At 46.1% G+C, this 19,481-nt stretch overlaps 1 protein-coding gene across 7 annotated transcripts in view; it reads left to right on the forward strand.

Annotated features, from left to right (window-relative positions):
* Positions 1–19,481, forward strand: part of RNF20 (ring finger protein 20) — a 63,907-nt gene that overhangs the window by 37,103 nt on the left and 7,323 nt on the right. The window contains exons 1-14 of one of the 7 annotated variants that reach the window (XM_054810319.1): positions 8,264–8,608; positions 11,256–11,426; positions 11,572–11,739; positions 11,850–11,997; positions 12,157–12,339; positions 13,574–13,692; positions 14,534–14,680; positions 14,869–14,946; positions 15,257–15,376; positions 16,205–16,384; positions 16,579–16,714; positions 17,366–17,487; positions 17,823–18,220; positions 18,808–18,925. In XM_054810319.1, the coding sequence (XP_054666294.1) occupies positions 11,298–11,426; positions 11,572–11,739; positions 11,850–11,997; positions 12,157–12,339; positions 13,574–13,692; positions 14,534–14,680; positions 14,869–14,946; positions 15,257–15,376; positions 16,205–16,384; positions 16,579–16,714; positions 17,366–17,487; positions 17,823–18,220; positions 18,808–18,925 (2,046 nt within the window). In that variant the 5' untranslated portion in view covers positions 8,264–8,608; positions 11,256–11,297. Of the gene's footprint in view, positions 1–8,263; positions 8,658–8,743; positions 8,830–10,109; positions 11,060–11,255; positions 11,427–11,571; positions 11,740–11,849; positions 11,998–12,156; positions 12,340–13,573; positions 13,693–14,533; positions 14,681–14,868; positions 14,947–15,256; positions 15,377–16,204; positions 16,385–16,578; positions 16,715–17,365; positions 17,488–17,822; positions 18,221–18,807; positions 18,926–19,481 lie in introns of those variants that run through there. The other 6 variants (XM_054810318.1, XM_054810325.1, XM_054810321.1 and 3 more) reach the window with 6 other exon arrangements.

Consider the following 19,481-nt stretch of genomic DNA (forward strand, 5'->3'; position numbering starts at 1 on the left):
GCAGCAAGGCAATAGCCAGTAATCCCTGTTGAGACTTCTCAGTCTGGGTTACTCACTGACTGGAGGCTTTCATTCCTTCTTTCTTTAGATTACTTGTCAGGATGTTCTGGGTATCAAGAGCGTGAGAAAGCCCTCCTCTTCTCTATGGTCTTGACTTTTAATTGAGCTGTTTCCAGTATTTACTTTTTTGTATCTCCAGGGCTGTCTGGTTCTTCAGACACTTCCAGTGTGGGTGGTGCAGACAAACAGTCTTTAGTTTATTACAGAATATTGTATTTATGACTTACTGAGCTCTGCAAAAGCTACTGTTGTAACCATATAGTTAGACTGTATACAAAACTCGTATTTGGGAAAAGTGGGGGTGGGGCGGGGTGGTGATGCTTGTGAGTTACCAAACAGGAAGGGGAGGTAGGTAAGGCATGTTTTACAGACCTCATTATTGGCCATAAAATAAAAACACTTAATCATCTTTTGCATTCACACCTATATTTTCCATTTAGCTTATAGCAGCAAGTGTTTCTCTACAAGAGGAACACAATTAGGGAATGAACATGACCAAAAAAAAAGTGAGAATTTCTGTGCAGAATATAAAAGCCACTTAAATATTTCTGTCCAAGTCAGTTCTGGTCAGATGGCAATGGAATTTCATTCCTAGACCTGGGCAAAATATCTCCCTTCCCAGATGGGTGTCCTACGTGTTCTAGTACGTTGTAGGATGAACTAAGATCATAGAATCATAGAATGGTTTGGGTTGGAAGGGACCTCAAAGGTCATCTAGTTCCAAGCCCCCTGCCATGGGCAGGGACACCCTCCACTAGACCACGTTGCCCAAAGCCCCATCCAACCTGGCCTTGAACACTTCCAGGGATGGGGCATCCACAGCTTCTCTGGGCAACCTGTGCCAGTGCCTCACCACCCTCATAGAGAAGAATTACTTTCACAGATTCACAGATTAGTAGGGGTTGGAAGGGACCTCTGGAGATCATCTAGGCCAACCCCTCTGCTAGAGCAGGATCACTTAGAGCATGTTGCACAGGATTGCATCCAGGTGGGTTTTGCATATCTCCAGAGAAGGAGACTCCACTGGGCAACCCGTTCCAGTGCTCGGTCACCCTCACAGTAAAGTTTTTTCTCATGTTCAGAAGGAACTTCCTGTGTTCCAAGTTTGTGCCCATTGCTCCTTGTCCTCTCACTGGGCACCATTGAGAAGAGTCTGGCCCCATCCTCTAGACATCCACCCTTTAGATATTTAGAAGCATTAGTAAGACCCTCTCTCAGTCTTCTCCAGGCTAAACAGACCCAGCTCTCTCAGCCTTTCCTCATGCGAGAGATGCTCCAGTCCCCTAATCATCTTTGCAGCCCTCCACTGGACTCTGTCCAGTAGTTCCCTGTCTTTCTTGAACTGAGGAGCCTAGAACTGGACACAATATTCCAGATGTGGCATCACCAGGGCAGAGTAGAGGGGGAGGATAGCCTCCCTCAACCTGCTGGCCACAGTCTTCTTAATATACCCCAGGATACCATTGGCCTTCTTGGCCACAAGGGCACACTGCTGGCTCATGGAGAGCTTGTTGTTGACCAAGGTTCCCAGGTCCTTCACCACAGTGCTGCTTCCCAGCAGGTCAACCTCTAACCTGTACTGGTGTCTGGGGTTGTTCTTCCCTAGGTGCAGGACCCTACACTTGCCTTTACTGAATTTCATATGGTTCCTCTTTGCCCAATTCTCTGGTTTGTCCCAGTCTCGCTGAATGGCAGCACAGCCTTCTGGTGTGTCAGCCACTCCTCCCAGTTTAGTATCATCAGTGAATTTGCTGAGGGTACACTCTGTCCCCTTGTCCAGGTCATTGATGAATATGTTGAATAAGACCAGGCCAAGCACTGACCCCTGGGGCACACGGGTAGCTCCAAGTAGACTCTGTGCCACTTATCACAACCCTCTGGGCTCTGCCATTCAGCCAGTTCTCAACCCACCTCACTGAGCACTCATTCAACCCACACTTCCTAAGCTTGCTAACAAGGATGTTATGAGAGACAGTGTCAAATGCCTTGCTGAAGTCAAGGTATACAACATCCACTGCTCTCCCTTCATCCACCCAGCTGGTCATGCCATCATAGAAGGCTATCAGATTGGTCAGGCATGATTTCCCCTTGGTGAATCCATGTTGACCCCTCCCAATAACCTTTTCCTCCACATGCTTATTGATAACCCCCAGAATAAGTTGTTCCACCACCTGCGAGGGATAGAGGTGAGGCTGACTGGCCTGTAGTTCCCTGGGTCCTCCTTCTTGCCCTTTCTGAAGACTGGAGTGACATTGGCTTTCCTCCAGTCCTCAGGGACCTCTCCTGTTCTCCATGACCTTTCAAAGATGATTGAGGGCGGCCTAGCAATAACATCTGCCAGCTCCCTGAGCACTCGTGGGTGCATCCCATCAGGGCCCATGGATTTGTGGATGTTGAGATTGCCTAGATGTTCTCTAACCCGATCCTCCTTGACCAAGGGAAAGTCTTCCTTTTGACAGACTTTCTCTCTTACCTCCATGGTTTGGGTTTCCTGAGGGCCGACCTTAGCAGTAAAGACTGAAGCAAAGAAGGCATTCAGTAATTCCACCTTCTCTGTATCCTCCATTATGAAGGCACCCACCTAATTCAGTGGTGGGCCCACATTTTCCCTAGTCTTCCTTTTGCTGTTGATGTATGTGAAAAAGCCCTTCTTGTTGTCCTTAACGTTCCTTGCCAGTTTTAATTCCAACTGGGCCTTAGCCTTCCTTGTTGCATCCCTACATTCTCTGACTACATCCCTATATTCCTCCCAAGTGCCCAGTCCCTTTGTCCACATTTAGTAAACTTCCTTCTTCCCTTTGAGTTTTTCCAGGAGCTCCTTGCTCATCCACACAGGTGTCCTTCCTCCTTTGCTTGATTTCCTGTTCTTTGAGATACACTGATCTTGAGCTCAGAGGAAGTCATGTTTGAATACTGACCAGCTCTCTTGGGCCCCCTTACCTTCTAGAACTTTAAGCCATGGGATTCTCCCAAGAAGGTCTTCGAAAAGGCCAGAGTTAGCTTTCCTGAAGTCCAGGGTTGTAATCCTACTTACTGCCCTGCTCCTTCCATGCAGGATTCTGAATTCCACCATCTCATGGTCATTGCAGCAAAGACTGCCCCCAGCCTTCACATCCTCAACCGGTCCTTCTTTATTTGTTAGTACAAGGTCTAGCAGAACTCCTCTCTTCATGGGCTCCTCTACCACCTGTGTCAAAAAGTTATCATCAATGCTCTGCAGAAGCCTCCTGGACTGTGTTCTTTCCAGCAATGATCAGGGTGGTTCAAGTCACCCATGAGGACCACGGCCTGTGATCTTGAGGCTACTTCCAGCTGTCTGTAGAAGGCCTCATCGACTTCCTCATCCTGATTTGGTGGCCTGTAGTAAACACCCACAACAGTGTCACCCATATTGGCCTGCCCCTTAATCCATACCCGTAAGTTCTCAACTCGTTCTTCATCCACCCCTATGTGGAGCTTGATACATTCCAGTTGCTCTCTCACATAAAGAACAACTCCACCATGTAGCCTTGCTGGCTTGTCTTTCCTATAAAGTACAGCACTTCCTAATATCTAATCTAATCTCCCCTCTTGCACCTTAAGGCCATTACCCCTTGTCTTATCACTCCATGCCCTTGTAAACAGTCTGTCTCCAGCTTTCTTGTAGGCCCCTTCAGGTACGGGAAGGCTGCTATAAGGTCTCCCTGGAGCCTTCTCTTCTCCAGGCTGAACAACCCCAACTCTCTCAGCCTGTCCTCACAGAAGATGTGCTCCAGCCCTCTGATCATTTTTGTCACCCTCCTCTGGACTTTGTCCAACAGCTCCATGTCTTTCTTGTACTGGGGCCCCCAGAGCTGGATGCAGTACTCCAGGTGGGCTCTCACCAGAGCGGAGTAGAGGGGCAGAATCCCCTCCCTCAACCTGCTGGTCATGTTGCTTTTGATGCAGCCCAGGACACGGTTGGCTTTCTGGGCTGTGAGCGCACACTGCCAGCTCATGTTGAGCTTCTCGTCCACCAATACCCCCAAGTCCTTCTCCTCAGGGCTGCTCTCAGTATGCTCAGAGTGGAAGGCTGACTTGTGTGCCAACCATATGGAGTTTGCACGGCAAGGTTTTGGTAGCGGGGGGCCTACAGGGGTGGCTTCTGCGAGAAGCTGCTAGGAGCTTCCCCAATGTCCAACAGAGCCAATGCCAGCTGGCTCCAAAACGGACTCACTGCTGGCCAAGGCTGAGCCCATCAGCAACAGTGGTAGCACCTCTGGGATAATGTATTAAGAAGGAAAAAAAACCCTAGGAGCAGTTCTTGCAGCCAGAGAGAGGAGTGAGAAGATGTGAGAAGAACTCTACAGACACCAAGGTCAGTGAAGAAGGAGGGGGAGGAGGTGCTCCAGGCGCTAGAGCAGAGATTCCCTTGCAGCTCATGGAGAAGACCATGGTGAGGCAGGCTGTCCCCCTGCAGCCCATGGAGGAAGGATGGTGGGGACTAGAGATTCCACCTGCAGCCCCTGGAGGACCCCATGCTGGAGCAGGTGGAGGCACCTGAAGGAGGCTGTGACCCCGTGGGAAGCCCACGCTGGAGCGGGTTCCTGGCAGGACCTGTGGCCCCGTGGAGAGAGGAGCCCACGGCGGAGCAGGTTTGCTGGCAGGACTTGTGACCCCGTGGGGGACCCACGCTGGAGCAGTCTGTTCCTGAAGGACTGCACCCCGTGGGAGGGACCCATGCTGGAGCAATTGGTGAAGAACTGCAGCCCGTGGGAAGGACTCACACTGGAGAAGTTGGTGGAGGACTGTCTCCTGTGGGAGGGCCCCCAGGCTGGGGCAGGGGCCGAGTGTGAGGAGTCCTCCCCCTGAGGAGGAAGGAGCGGCAGAGATACCGTGTGAGGAACTGACCACAACCCCCATTCCCCATCCCCCTGTGCTGCTGGCGGGGAGGAGGGAGAGAAATGGGGAGTGAAGTTGGGCCTGGGAAGAAGGGAGGGGTGGGGGGAGGTGTTTTAAGGTTTGCATTTATTTCTCATTATTTGACTCTGTTTTGCTTAATAATAAAATAGATTAATTTTTTTTTTTTTAGTCTGTTTTTCCTGTGACGGTAACTGGTGAGTGATCTCTCCCTGTCCTTATCTCGACCCAGGAGCCTTTCGTTATATTTTCTCTCCCCTGCCCAGCTGAGGAGGGCAGTGACAGAGCGGCTTTGGGGGGCACCTGGCCTCCAGCCAGGGTCAACCCACAACACTGACACAAAAAGATACTTTTTCCAAAGAATTATTTAGGGCAAGGGCTTTGCTCTATTTAATTCTGGGGTCTGGTTAGCTCTTTTAGGGCAGTTAGTCTGCTGTGAGTGTTGTGGATAGTATTTTGCTATACCTCTTCACTGTCACCTGAAGATGGCATTTTTTTAGCTTATTATCTTAGGCTAGTTGCTTCTTGTGAGGCCAAAGTCCTGAAGGCCATTTCTGCGACCTCTGTCCTTGTGTATGCAACCTGCAATACCCTTCTCCATCTGCCACTGACAGCGTCAGGAGCTGACTGGCCAAAGCTCTTCCATTCCCGTCTTTGGAATAAATCTGTGTTCTGGTATTTCCTCAGCAGACTCCAGGGCACATAACCCTCAGAGCAAAAGAGAGGATTTCTCTCTGCCCTCCAGGGCAGAGCCTTCTGTTAGCCATAAGCGAGTTTCACTAACAGGTTTAGCGAGATCAGCTATCACACCATCTCCCATGCGGCCTTTCCTCTTGGAAGCAGCACAGTTCTGCTGGATGAAAGATCACTTTAAGTACCATCCTGGGTGTGCCAAACTTCCAAATTTACTACGTATCTGCACGCTGCCCGTTCAGACACATGTGGGTAATGTGTGAGCAGTTCCCAATACTGTCTCAACATCCTGCCTCACTGAAGAGGACACATCTCAAGCCAACGCGTTGGGCTTTCAAAACAAACTTTGGTACATGATGCTACTACTCTTACAACTTGAGGTAGAGCCAATATTTAAGTCTTTGTAGGTCCTTTTGATTTGGAATAGAGATGAACAGGTAATGGGTGAGGCTCTGCACAACTGTGGTCACAAGACTGTTCCAGTCTTGTTTACACAAGGAGCCAATCTGAGTGTCCTTTTGCGGTCAGAGCCTTAGCACAGTAACACTATGAGGTCAAAATTGTCTCCTCTGTAGGCTGTTCCTGACACAACTTCATTTACTCAGTTCATCTCTGGGTCTTTGGTCTGTTTCTTCATATCAGTCTCCCCTCTGCTCATGCTAAAACTAGTGCACATCCTTTCCAAGAATCTCTCTGCCTCAGTCATTCAAATTTGTACGCAGCTACAGTTTTGAATGAAGTATGTCCTTAACTCCCTCTTACAGCAATTGCAAATGAGGGACTGTGGTTGAACCTGCTAGTTTCAAGAAGCAACCCTACCTGTCACATTCCTAGAAAACTCTAAATAATTGCAAATTGCTGCAGGACATCCTCTGGAGTTCCTCTTCAGTGACATTGGATTGCTCAGCCTTCCCAGTTTCTTCGCAAAAGTACCTCAAGTATTAATACAAATATTAACACTCTCCTTAGCGCTCATCTTTATGCTTGTATTTTTTTCCACATCTGATGTATTGTCTGTGCATAACAATTCACAAGGATGTGACAGTTAATCTACAAACACTGCTGAGGGGAAGGGCACATTGCTTCTACTGGAGGGGAGCAAATGTCTCAGTGCTCAGAGGAAATGCTGACAGGAGTTATGTAAAATCAGAGTGGTAATGGAGGGGAAGAGGAGGAGGGCGGCAATCTTTATGTCTCGAGTTTGCATGCTGTGTGGAAAGCTACACAGATATCCTGAAACACAGCCATCTCTTTTTTTAGCATTACAATCTAGCTGGCTGCAAGAACTTTCCCTTTTAAGCCCTGTTCTAGGGCAGGCCCAAACACTGCAGTATGCAGTGTATAAAAAAGCAGCTCAAAGATCAGTCTGAATGCTTATCTAAAGCATGGAAATTAACACAGATATGGAAAACAATGTACAGAGCAGGAGGGTGCTTTGCAGGAAATAGGTTTTTCTTTTCTGTGGAGGAAGTGCCGAGGTGCATAAAGATACAGACATGAAATTAAATAAAAGGTTGTGATTGTCCCCATTTCAGTTACAGTTTTGCTGTGATGATGTAAAGCCTGTCTGCATGGGATCAACACCTGAGAAAAAATATGTAGAGGGGAAAAAAGCCAAGTATAAAGCAAAGGCAGGGAAAACACAAGGCCTGAAAGCTATTCTGACTTCAATACCTGATTTGGAGTACATTCGATTTAACAAGAGAGCTCTTTTTGGTTTCAGACATTTTGGTCAAGGACTGGATGCACTGAGAATCAATGACATACCAACCGTTTCTTACTCAGCTTAAGGGGTCTCCAGAAGCAAGGAAATGCTGTGGGCGGAAAATGCATTAGCATATGTTTGGGTTTGTTGGTTTTTTTTTTTAAACTAGGAGAGGTTTGAAGGCAACTTTTTAAAAAATCCCCCGAGGTACTCACCTTTCCAGTTCTCTTTCGTGAAGTTTATTTTGTGCCCCAGTACTGTGTAGATACAGATTTCAACCAAGCTGGTCAACTTCCCCATCCCAGCTGCTTCCACATTTGCTCACAAAGCCGCAGCAGCTCACTGGCTCACCAAGCTCTTCCCGGCAGCTGCAGGGGAAAGGAGAAAAAAAAAAAAAATCCTAGAGGAAGCTTTGCTTTTCCTTCAGGAATTCAGATATTCATTCAGCCTGAAGTCTTGTAGTGTGTTACCAGGCTAGGCTATTGCTCTTGGGCGTTGCAGCCCATTAGACTGTGATTTCCAACTGGGGACCGTACCTTCTTTGGGCTTCCCCGGCGGAGACAGCGGCTGCGGAAACCCCAGCATCTGCACAAAAAGCTTGCAGCTGCTTCAGAGAAACAAATCTAGTTTAAACTGATAAATAAAGCGGAACCCTGACAGTCCGATGATGTTTGTTACATGTTTTCATGTTTTTCTACAAAGATGGGCAAGGATGAAGATATTAAAATATTAAAACTGTACTTTAAACTTGCATTATCTAAAATATTACCCCAATCTTCGTTGGAACTAGGTCTGCGCGCTATATGTAAATATCTGCATGACAAAAGTTGACCTACACTTTATATATACCCGCGGAGTACCGCGCTGGGAACGCGGGTGTCGGTAGGGTACACCCCCTCTGGAGGACGGGGCTGCCGTCAGGTGACTGCTCGCCCGGTGGCCGCCCCCGGCGGGAGGCCCAGCCCACGGTGTCCTCCCGGGGCCCGGAGGAGCGTGTGGTGAGCAGCACGGCGTCCCGCGGCTGCCTGGGCAGCGGCAGCCATCTCTCGTACGGGTAAGGGCGCTGGCGTCAGGCGCCTCCGCGGACACCATGGCAACGGCGGCCATGTCGAGCGAGGGCAAGCGGGAGGGCGATGAGCGTCCATGACGGATGAGGGCGAAATGGCCGCCGGAAGGGGCGGCTGCCGATCAGCGCCGGCCGAGGAGCGGTGCTGCGTGACGTCTGTTCAGCCACACACGGGATTGGACCGCCGGCGGCCGTAGCAGCTTCCGGTGGGTTGGAGAAAGGTGGCGGTGGAGGCGGCTGCTGGTTTTGGGGCGGGTATGGGGGTCGGTGGTGCGGCCGGGCCGGGTGGTTGGGAGGGGGCGGGCCGGGAGGTGGGGTGCGGGGGTGGAGGGGGTGCGGGGGCAGGGGAGGGGCGGGAGCGGAGGCGCTGCACACCCGTGAAGGAAGGGATGGGCTTAAGGGGCGGTAGGTGTGGGAGTGCCCTGAGGTACGCAGGAGGCAGCGGCGGGTGCGGGGCTCTCGGTGCTTGGGGAGTAGTGCCGGAGCGCCCGGATGTGTGCAGTGGGGGTGACGGCTGTGGGCGCGGGCGGTGGTCGGTGGTGTGGGAGGCTCGGAGGTGTGTGTGGGGTCAGTGGCAGGAACGAGGGGGTCCCCACTGGGCGTGGAATACAGGAGCAGGTGTTAGGGCAGGTCACGGAGTGTTTGTGGGCATCAGGGACGTGGGTTTGGGCAGCTAGTGACAGTTTGGAGTGGGTTTCTTGCTCTGTGTGGAGAGGAGTCTAGTGGGCAATGCAGAGTAGCCTATATGAGGTGGTGCCTCTGGGGGAAATGTCTGGGATTTGAAATGGGTGTCCATGACAGGTTTTTGGGGAGCTCCAAAGGCCTGTAGATTGTATGAACAAAAACCGAAAGCGTAGAGAGTGGCTGGTGGGTGTAGGAAGCTGAATGGTGAGCTTTGAAAGGTTTCTTGATGAGAGGTGCCAGAAGCATGGAAAAGGGCTCGAATGCTGTTGGTGGGCATGAGTGGTAGATGAGTGGCTAAGTATTGGGCCTGGGGAAGTTTGCTCTCTGCAGGTGATTGATGGTGGTCAGAGTAGATGACTTTCGGCCAGTGGTAGGCATGGGGAGTGCCAACTAGAGATGTATTTTGGCCTCCATGTAAGGGTTTTAACCATAAGAAGGGGATTAAGATGAAGCTGACTCCCTGATAGAGAGGACAGTCAATCCTTGAAGAGATCATGGAAACTTAGTGGGTCAGGTCCTGGCATACAGTATGTGAGGAGGTCAGTAGTGGGGAGAGGGGGAGCTAGAGCTGTGACGGATGGTGTCGGGAAGCAATGGAAGAAGTATTTTGTCCATGGACAAAAAATGTGAAGGGCAATAGTCACTGGTGGCTCACTGGACTGATGATAGGTAGCAGATGTTTTTAGTGACAGCTGCCCCTCCCACCCCCTCCAATGGCCTAGTCATTCTAGCTAAAATCAATGCCCACTGAATTCCGTTGCTAAAAGGAGGAAAACGATTAAGTGCAAGTTGTCTTTGTTTATTTTTTAATTTTGAGATGTATTTAATACTTATGCTAATAGACAGGTTACAGGAACAATATATGTGCTGTTTCAGTAACTCATTTAGAAATAATCTTTATATTATTTTGCATATAGTGAAGGGCAATGTCAAGCTAAAATGCTGGTTAAATGTTAAGATTTGGCAAAGCAGTGTCCCAGCTTAATCTTAAAAACATAGTAGCCTTATTATTTTCAGTAGAACTGCTCACGTAAAGCAAATACATAAGAACTGGCAGGTTCAGTTTGTAACTCTTAGCTTAACTGTAAATGTCACTATAGATTTAAATGGAACAATATAAATCTTACTTGTATGGTCTGCATTTTATTACTGCTGGGTTTCATTTAGTTTAGAGGTAGAGATCTGCAGATTGAGTTGTCACAGCATCAGGGAATGTGGGAGAAGAACGCTGCTTACGTCTCATGAAGATCTGATTGGTTTTGTTTTCCATCACTAGCTGCTATATTTGTTTTGGAAGCCCTTTAAGGAGATATTTGTTGTTTTGCTAAATAATATTTTAGGGAACTGCAAGAAATACAGTTCAGACTAAGAAAAAACTTTTACTGCTGAGGGTCATCGAATACTGGGATAGGTTACCCAGAGATAATACCGAGTTCCTATCTCCAGAGAGTCTCAAAAGCTGACAGGACAAGGCCCTTGGCAACCTGCGCTGGCTGACTCTGCTTTATTTGGGAGCACTGAGCAGGTGATATCCAGACATCCCTTCCAGCCTCAACTATTCTCTGATTCTGTAACTAGTAGTCCAGAGCTTTTCAGATTGCATTAACTTGTGCATAACTACTCTTCAAACATGTCTGTGTCTCTCTTGATACACAGGATAAATCTTCAAATGGGTCTTTACAAACCTTGGCTTGGAATCACTGTTCAGTTCCATAGGATTTGTAAGATCTCTAGATAGGTTCTTACAGGGCTCATCTTCAAGGTGTTGCTGCCCTTAGCTTTAACTGACTTTGAATGTTGATATAATAAGAACAGTTTGGTTGGTATGAAGTGAACTGGTGCCATGTATACACAGTCTCAGTTACTTGATAAAGTCTAACGCAAATCATTTTTGTTAATATAGAGACAGATCAGAAAAGCAGAGACTGAACCTGCATGAAGATTTTTTTTTTTTTTCCTAAGAGCGTGATAAGGTACATTGCTTCCATTTAACATTACAGAGCAGTGGATTTTTTTCCCATCAATGTACTGTTATTATGTTACCATGATGGATGTACATTAGAAACCCTGAATTGAGTTGGTTGTGTGGGGGTTTGTTTGCTGGTGGGTTTTTTGTGCTTGGGTTGTTTTGGTTTTTTTTTTTCTTTAATAATGTTCCTTAATGTTCAGGAAGAACTTTGAGAAGGCAGGATTCTATATGCTTCAGCCACCATGTCTGGGATTGGCAATAAACGGACAGCTGGAGAGCCTGGCCCCTCTGCACCTCCAGAAAAGAAGGCAGGGGTTGAAGATTCAGGGACCACAGTGGAGACCATTAAGCTTGGTGGCGTTTCTTCAACAGTATGTCTTTCTTGCACCATCCCACTCAACCTCTGGCTTTTTATTTTTTTTAATTTTTTTAAAATCTGGAAACATAAATATTTCTTTGCCTTCTGCAAGTGATATTGCTTGTGTGGAATGTGCCCTGACTTGTATTCCTGTGCAGGAGGAGATGGACATCCGGACCCTACAGACCAAGAACCGGAAACTAGCAGAGATGCTGGACCAGCGGCAAGCCATTGAAGATGAGCTACGGGAGCACATTGAGAAGCTGGAGCGTCGGCAGGCCACTGATGATGCCTCTCTGCTGATTATCAATCGATACTGGAATCAGGTTAGTGATACACTTTGGTTTTATATACACTGTTGTCTTGTCTCTTCTTCTGTTTCCCTGCACTCCTTTTATTCACATCCATTCTTTGTCTTGCCTGTCCTGTTGTTCAGTTTGATGAAAATATCCGCATCATCCTTAAACGCTTTGACCTGGACCAAGGTCTTGGAGACCTTTTGTCTGAAAGAAAAGCGCTGGTTGTACCAGAGCCTGAACCAGACTCGGACAGTAATCAAGAGCGCAAAGATGAGAGGGAACGAGGTGAGACATCTGGCTGGGGACAGTGGAAAAGATGGATTTCAGCTGTGGGCAATGTTGATGTCCTTTTTTAAAGGGTGACAGAGGCTCTCTGATTGTGAAGACTGGCGATACGTTGTCTGACAGAGCATTTTGACTTTTTGCACCTCTTTCTGTTCCCAGGTGAAGGATTGGAGCCAGCATTCTCCTTCCTAGCCACTCTAGCCAGCAGCACTAGTGAGGAGATAGAATCTCAGCTGCAAGAGCGTGTAGAGTCCTCCCGCCGTGCTGTTGCCCAGATTGTGACAATGTATGACAAGCTGCAAGAGAAAGTGGATGTGCTGTCCCACAAGCTGAATAGTGGAGGTATGACCAAGGTGGCTGATACTCAAGGATCCCCATCTACCCCCAGCTTAGACGTGATTCCGCATTGTAAGCGTTAAGGCTTAGACCTTCTTGTGCTCATTTATTTTCCAAAATAAGTTGGCTTAGCTTTCCAAACTCTCAATAAACAAAACCTCTAAAGACTAGTACTACATGCCAGAAGTGTATTATAACTGCCTCAAAATCTGAATGCTGAGAACTCTGCCCAGTGTGTTGGGCTAAGGAAAGGCTTGTTTCTGCCTGTAGTGAGTTTGTGTACCTGAAAAGTTACAAATTACAGTTCAACCTTGTCACCCAGTTGTCCTCAGGCACTGGGTAAAATGCTTCATGCTTCCAAGCGAAGAAGTGAAATCAGTATTGTAAACTGATATATTGGAATCCTTTTCACTTGCAGTTTAGTAAAAGGTGTAGGAATAATAAGCTCCTCGGTTTCCTCCGAGTTTTGAACAAAATGGTAACCATCCGATGTCTAGTATTAGACTGGTATGCTTAGTGTAGCTGTCAGTTTTGAACACAAAGCAGAGTTCTGTAGAACAAAGCTGAACCAGTAGCTTCTGAAAATTAATGTAGTAGATTCAATTTACACTCAGACGACTCTGAAAAACTTCATTAGCTTAAGGTTAGAATTTTAATCTTTTGAATGAAAATTTAGGTGGAATATCAACTCATCCTTGGTTTGCCTTCTTTCCATAGTGTTTTATATGCTCTGGTCAAGGAGCGCTGGCAGGTCTAGCATTGGTGTAGTGAAGCGTTACTGTCCTTGGTTGGCAATCTTAAACTCCATAGTAGCATTGGCTTTAGTGCAATATGAGCCTGTACTCAGTTGCTGTAATTGTCATCTGGTATATTAGCTTAAGCCACCTGTTGTAGCAGGTTTGCACATGAATTTGACCTGCATTAGGGTGTCACAGGGTTACAAGGCCATATTCTGTGTTGCTGATACTGAATGATCTCTGACATTAGGGGACAGTAACTTTGACAATTGGGAATGTGTAGTATGTTAAAATGCAGAGCCTTTTGCTTAGTGAATGCAAGTCAAAGCTCTGTGTGGCTGGAGATTAGACCCTCGGGAACCACCTGCTGGAGAGATATAGTAAGTAGAAGTTAAAACCAGAATTTACTTTTCTGTTTTCTTTTTTTTCTCTTTGCTGTTTAAAAATTAAAAAGAGTCTTCCTTGATTTCTGTTCATCTCTTTTTTTTTTATGCACCTTTCAGATATTTCATTGATGGAAGAAGCAGTCCTGGAGCTTAATACCTACCTCTCCCATGAAAATGGACGGCTGCAGGAACTGGCTGATGTTCTTCAGGAGAAGCACCGAATCATGTCTCAGGAGGTATAAAAAGGAGAGAGAAAGAACTCTGCTTTGGGGTCCTTAGAATAATTTGTGGTTACCATAGTTTAGAAAGCAAGTTATTACCTTGGAGAGGGACAGGAGCAACAAGATTTGAAAGTTGCCTTCTGAACAAAGGTTATGGAAAGGGTTGTTGTTTTGGAGAACTGTACATAGATTTTCTGTGTGATTCAGGTTGCTTTGCTTGTTATATCACTGAATGAAAGAGTATAACCAGACCAATGAGTTGTATGGATTTAATTTTAAAAGAAAACAGCTGAGGAAGTGGTAAGGTGATGCTAAGGTAGTTGTGTGACATCCCTGTCATTTCAAATTCCTTGGTTTCTCAGGGTCATGTATGAAAGTGTAACAACATAAATTACAAGATGATCCCAGTCATTAAGGGATTTGCTTTATTGGTGGTATTTATTTCAGAGGTTTCAGTTCCTTTAATAACTGTGTTAATGCTGGCCTTGCTTGATGTTAGACCACTGAGCACTTCAGTAGTCAGTAGAGTAGATGGACATAGGGATTGAAAAGGTTTTAACAACAAAAAAAAAGTGCCTTGGAATAAGATGAGGTGGCTGCCTCTGTACTCTGCCATGTATTACCGACTTCTTGCCCTTTTTCCATTTTCAGTTTTGTGTTACTTTCATTACTGTGTTGGGATTCAGCCAGTCTAAAATTCAGGACAGCTCATTGAGTAGTCTGTCACCACAGCAAAAGATGGGTGGAAAGCACAGGAATCCAGGGTATGATGAAAAAGAGAAAAATGAGTATTGAGCAGTCTCAGAAAATATTTATTCTGTGCAATATGCTGGCTGAAATACTGTTTTGATTGCAGTTCTCCAAGCTGCAAGAGAGAGTGGAGACAGCAGAATCTCGGGTGTCTGTTCTGGAGACTATGATTGATGACCTTCAGTGGGATATTGACAAGATACGCAAGAGGGAGCAGAGGCTCAACCGGCACTTAGCCGATGTTCTGGAACGGGTAAGCACCGACCTCTTTGTCTGGAAACCAGAGACACGGGTGTAGTTTTGAGATGTGTGACATGATCTTATGATACTTTGCTGTGAGAAGTGAGAATCAGTAGCATACCATCTTTGGTCCTGAGTATGCTATATGAGGAGTCTTGGCATTTAACCAAGTATTGATGAAATCTGTCACCTTTTTTGCAGGTAAATTCCAAAGGCTACAAGGTGTATGGAGCTGGGAGCAGCCTCTATGGGGGCACGATCACCATTAATGCCCGCAAGGTAATGTCAGGGGCTTGGTTGTGGTCAAAGGGAGGAATAATGTCAAGGAGAGCTTGCGTGTAGGGCCGTAGATTGGAACAGAATTTAGATACCTCCTTTGCCACAAATCTGGGTGACTCTGGTCAAGCCATTGTGTCTGTACAAGTTTCCTACTTATGAAACAGACCTGATGGAAGTAGACTCTGTCTCCCTTGGTAATGTTACCTGACTGTTAAGTCTGTAATTTCTGTTACTGTATAAACAGTTAATTAATTAATACCCTCAATAGATACATTAACAGTAGAACTTACAAGCAGTTTATCCCCAACAGTTTGAGGAAATGAATGCAGAGCTGGAAGAGAATAAAGAGCTTGCTGGGAATCGCCTCAATGAGTTGGAGGAACTACGCCACGATCTTCAGGAAGTAACAACACAGAATGAAAAACTCAAGGTGAGACATCTGAACCTGTTTGAGGATGAAGGTGTTCTGTGTGGTTGGTTGCTCTCTGTCTTGCTGTACTGGGTCTCCAGAAAACCTCATTACTATTCTGTGCTTTTTAGCTGCTTTTGTACAGGGTACAACTTAGGAAGTTCGTGTGACTTACACTTGCAGTTCAGTGCATTGGTGACACCATGTGGTCATCATTGGAAGTTGTAGTGGTTTTCTTGTTTCCTGTTTTCATTCTGATCCATTCAGTATATTTTAATGAAGTCTAGTTAAAACTAATCTCACATCATCACAAGTATTGAGCCCTCTTACACCTTCCCCCTGTCCCGTGTGACTGGAATCAGAGAACTGAAAATATCAAGGGACTTGTGTAGGAGAGCTAATTAATGTTAAGCTGTATGTGTGTATATACTTGTCTGCTGGTCACAATCGTTTGCTAACGATTTTTTGTAAGGAAAATTTACACTTTGTACTTCTGTTTTCTCTCATTTCTCTTCCTTTCAGTCATTATTCCTCTTACTAGTAGAAAGCTAACATAATGCCTACTTGCACTTGTATTTTCTCTAGTTTTCTATCATACTTTTCTGTGTGTCCATCTTTACTAATTTTAGGTGATCATGGTTTTACAGTAAATTCATTGAAAAGGTATGTCCTACTTTCCAAGCTCATCTCCTTGAGAGAAACTGTTGCTGCAGAACCTGAGAATCAAAACCTCTTGTTATGTGACTATGCAAGAGAAACAGCCTAGTGCTTCTCCTACCTTGCAAAATAGATACTAAAGACAAGGAGATAGGCTTTTCTTTCTGTGGCATTTTCTTGTGTCCTGATTAGGTTGAGCTGCGACGAGCAGTGGAAGAGGCTGTGAAGGAGACCCCAGAATATCGCTGCATGCAGTCCCAATTTTCTGTTTTGTATAATGAGAGTCTCCAGCTGAAGGCACATCTTGATGAGGCCCGCACTCTGCTTCATGGCACCCGCACCACACACCAGCGCCAGGTGGAACTAATCGAGGTACCCCTCTGCTCCATCAGACCAGGGAACATTGTCATCCTGTTGACCATCACTGCTGGGTCTGGGTGGCTCTGGGAATGCTCAGGGAATTTATCTTCCTGGCAATAATTCATCTGTTCTGGTACTTCATGTTGATGAGGTGAGAGATACGCCAGGGTCACAGCACCAAGTTCTGTCCCCTTCTTACTCCTCAGAGGGATGAGGTCAGCCTTCACAAGAAACTACGCACAGAGGTGATTCAGCTAGAGGACACCCTGGCACAAGTCCGCAAAGAATATGAGATGTTGAGGATAGAGTTTGAACAGACACTTGCTGCCAATGAACAAGCAGGTATGGAGTTTTTCTGCTGTGCTTAAAAACAAACAACCCCCTCCTTCCGCCAGTGCCCATTAGAGCACCGCTTTGATTCTTTGTTATTGTTAAATACTTGTTCTGGCAGGTCTCTCTCAAAAACCAAACCTCTTCACGTGCTTTGTGGGAGGTCAGTTCCATGTTATCTGACTTCCTTTTAGATGCTGCAAAATACATAAATTTTGCTAATAATTTGGTTTATGACAGAGTATTTTGCATTATTAAAAATTACTTTGGGGAGGGATTAATTTACAAGTCTGGAAGGACAACCTGGATAGGAAAACAGTAATTTTCAAATTTCATCAGAGGAAATAAATTCTTTTTAAAGTAGAATTTAAATCATAAAGATTTTTTTGTAGCATGACACATTTACCTTAGGAATGTGGGGAAAAAAGTAATGTTGAAAGGAAATTGGGACTGGGAATTTGCAAGGACTTACGGTTGCATGTAAAACTGCCATGATTTTTTTTTCTGCAAATAAGTTGTATTGCTCTGTTGTGTGGCAGAATGATAATAGTTTTATTTTGGTTCTTAGAGAACAAGTCAAGTGGCAATGACAATCTCCGTGAAAGTCTTTGCAGAAGGTCAGCAAAATTATGGTTTGTTACAGTTCTGTTTCTGTTTTTGTAGGCCCGATTAATCGAGAGATGCGTCATCTCATCAGCAGCCTCCAAAATCACAACCACCAGCTGAAGGGAGAGGTGTTAAGATACAAGCGCAAACTGAGAGAGGCCCAATCTGACTTGAGCAAGGTATCAGAGCAGGAAATACCAGAAAAGAGCCAAAAGTGCTTAGGAGAAGGGGGAATGCTGTCACCCTTGCCTGCAATATCAACTTTTCTGATATGGCATGCAGGATGCAATGTAGTTTTTGATGGAGCTCTATGCTTTACTGCTTCCACTTACCAAATGAATGGTCTTCCTTTGTAGCTGTATAGTGAGTACTCCATGCAAAGTAGTGGCACTTATGGAGGCGGCATGCAAGCATGGATCTGGGAAGACAAGGGAAGGGGGATAAGGTAGATTTCTGGCTAAGAACTTAATGGTTTGTTTTGTTCTGTGTCTTCTTTCTCACTGTTCCACAACAGATCCGTTCTCGCAGTGGTAGTGCTCTCTTACAGTCCCAGTCCAGCACTGAAGACACAAAGGAGGAACCTCAAGAGGTCAAGCAGGAGCCTGATGATCCTTCTGCCCAAGTGTCTGTCCCCAAGACTGCTTCTGAAGATGTTAATGAAATGAAGGCCAGGCGAGATGAAGAGGAACGGGAGCGAGAGAGACGGGAGAGGGAGAGGGAACGAGAGAAGGAAAAAGAGAAAGAGAGAGAGAGAGAGAAAGAGAAAGAAAAGGAAAAAGAACGAGAGCGGGAAAAGCAGAAGCAGAAGGAATCTGAGAAGGAGAGAGAGTCCAAAGAGAAGGAAAAAGGGAAACATGAAGATGGAAGAAAGAAGGAGGCTGAAGTGATCAAGCAGCTGAAGGCTGAGCTCAAGTAAGAGTTGTCCCTGCCTTTTCTGCTTGAGTAGTGCCCAAACTAGGGTGTTTGTGTAAGGTGACTTGTAGCTCACTCTTACGAGATTAGTTTCACTGAAGTGAGAGGTTTCTGGCACCTATATCTGATTGTGATTTGGACAGTGTAGTAACATTTCTCCCACAACAGCCTAAATTACCAAACCAGGTACTTCATAGCGTGGGTCAAGTAATCTTTGTTGTTGTCGTAACAATTGTGTAAAGCTTTACAGTGGCAGGTTTATTAATGAGGGCACAACTGGTCTTCCCTGTCTTGGATCAGAACCAAAGCAGAGGTAGATAATTGTTGCTTACTATTAGGGTACGTGTTTCCACCCCACCCCACTTCTCTTGGCTTTTCAACCTATATGTGCCTGAACATGTTTCTTTTCAGCTTCCACCCCATACTCCTTGGCTGTTTTACATTACCATGGTAAGATGAGCCAAGGAGAACTCCATATGCATGCCATGTGGGAGATGGAGAGAATATTGCTCTGACTCTCATGCTGGATATGTAACAGCATAGCTTTCCTGCTGTGTTCTCACATTTGTCTATCTCCTTGTCTCCAGGAAGGCCCAGGAGAGCCAGAAGGAGATGAAGCTGTTGCTAGATATGTACCGCTCTGCTCCCAAAGAGCAGAGAGACAAAGTGCAGCTGATGGCAGCTGAAAAGAAGGCAAAAGCTGAGGTAAATTTCATTTCTCTTGAGTGTGTTACTTAAAACTTCTTTTCAGATACTCTGCACTTGAATTGTGGTGTTTTTGTCTTCAAAACTGGAGATTGTTTCTCTTGTTGTCTTTGTCATTTAGAAGAGAGGTTGGGTTGTTCTGGAGATGACCAGGGAGATTTTGGGATGTCCTCCTCAGGGAAGGGATTATCCCTTTACCCAGGGTGAGGGACATGGCTACTGCTTTCTCAGTTGCAGATCCAGCCAGTAGCAAAGCTGAGCCCATGTTGCAGAGATGTACACACACAGAGGACACTGACACACAGGTCAGACTGCCACAGACAAGGTGCTGCCTTCAACAGCACGCACATATAGGACTCACACAAAACAAGCATACACAAGTCCCCTTCCTCCTCTTCAGCTGGTAAAGGTAGAAGGTTACTAGTGCCGGCACACACACAACACTATGTTGACAGGCATACACACGTTTGCAGATCCCTCAAGTACCAGCATGGCCCCTCTGTCTGGTACCCCTGTGATCCCAGGGCCTCCTACGGTCTTCACATACAGGTCTCAC

This window comes from Grus americana, chromosome Z (assembly GCF_028858705.1).
Source record: "Grus americana isolate bGruAme1 chromosome Z, bGruAme1.mat, whole genome shotgun sequence".
NCBI classification, from domain to species: Eukaryota; Metazoa; Chordata; class Aves; order Gruiformes; family Gruidae; genus Grus; species Grus americana.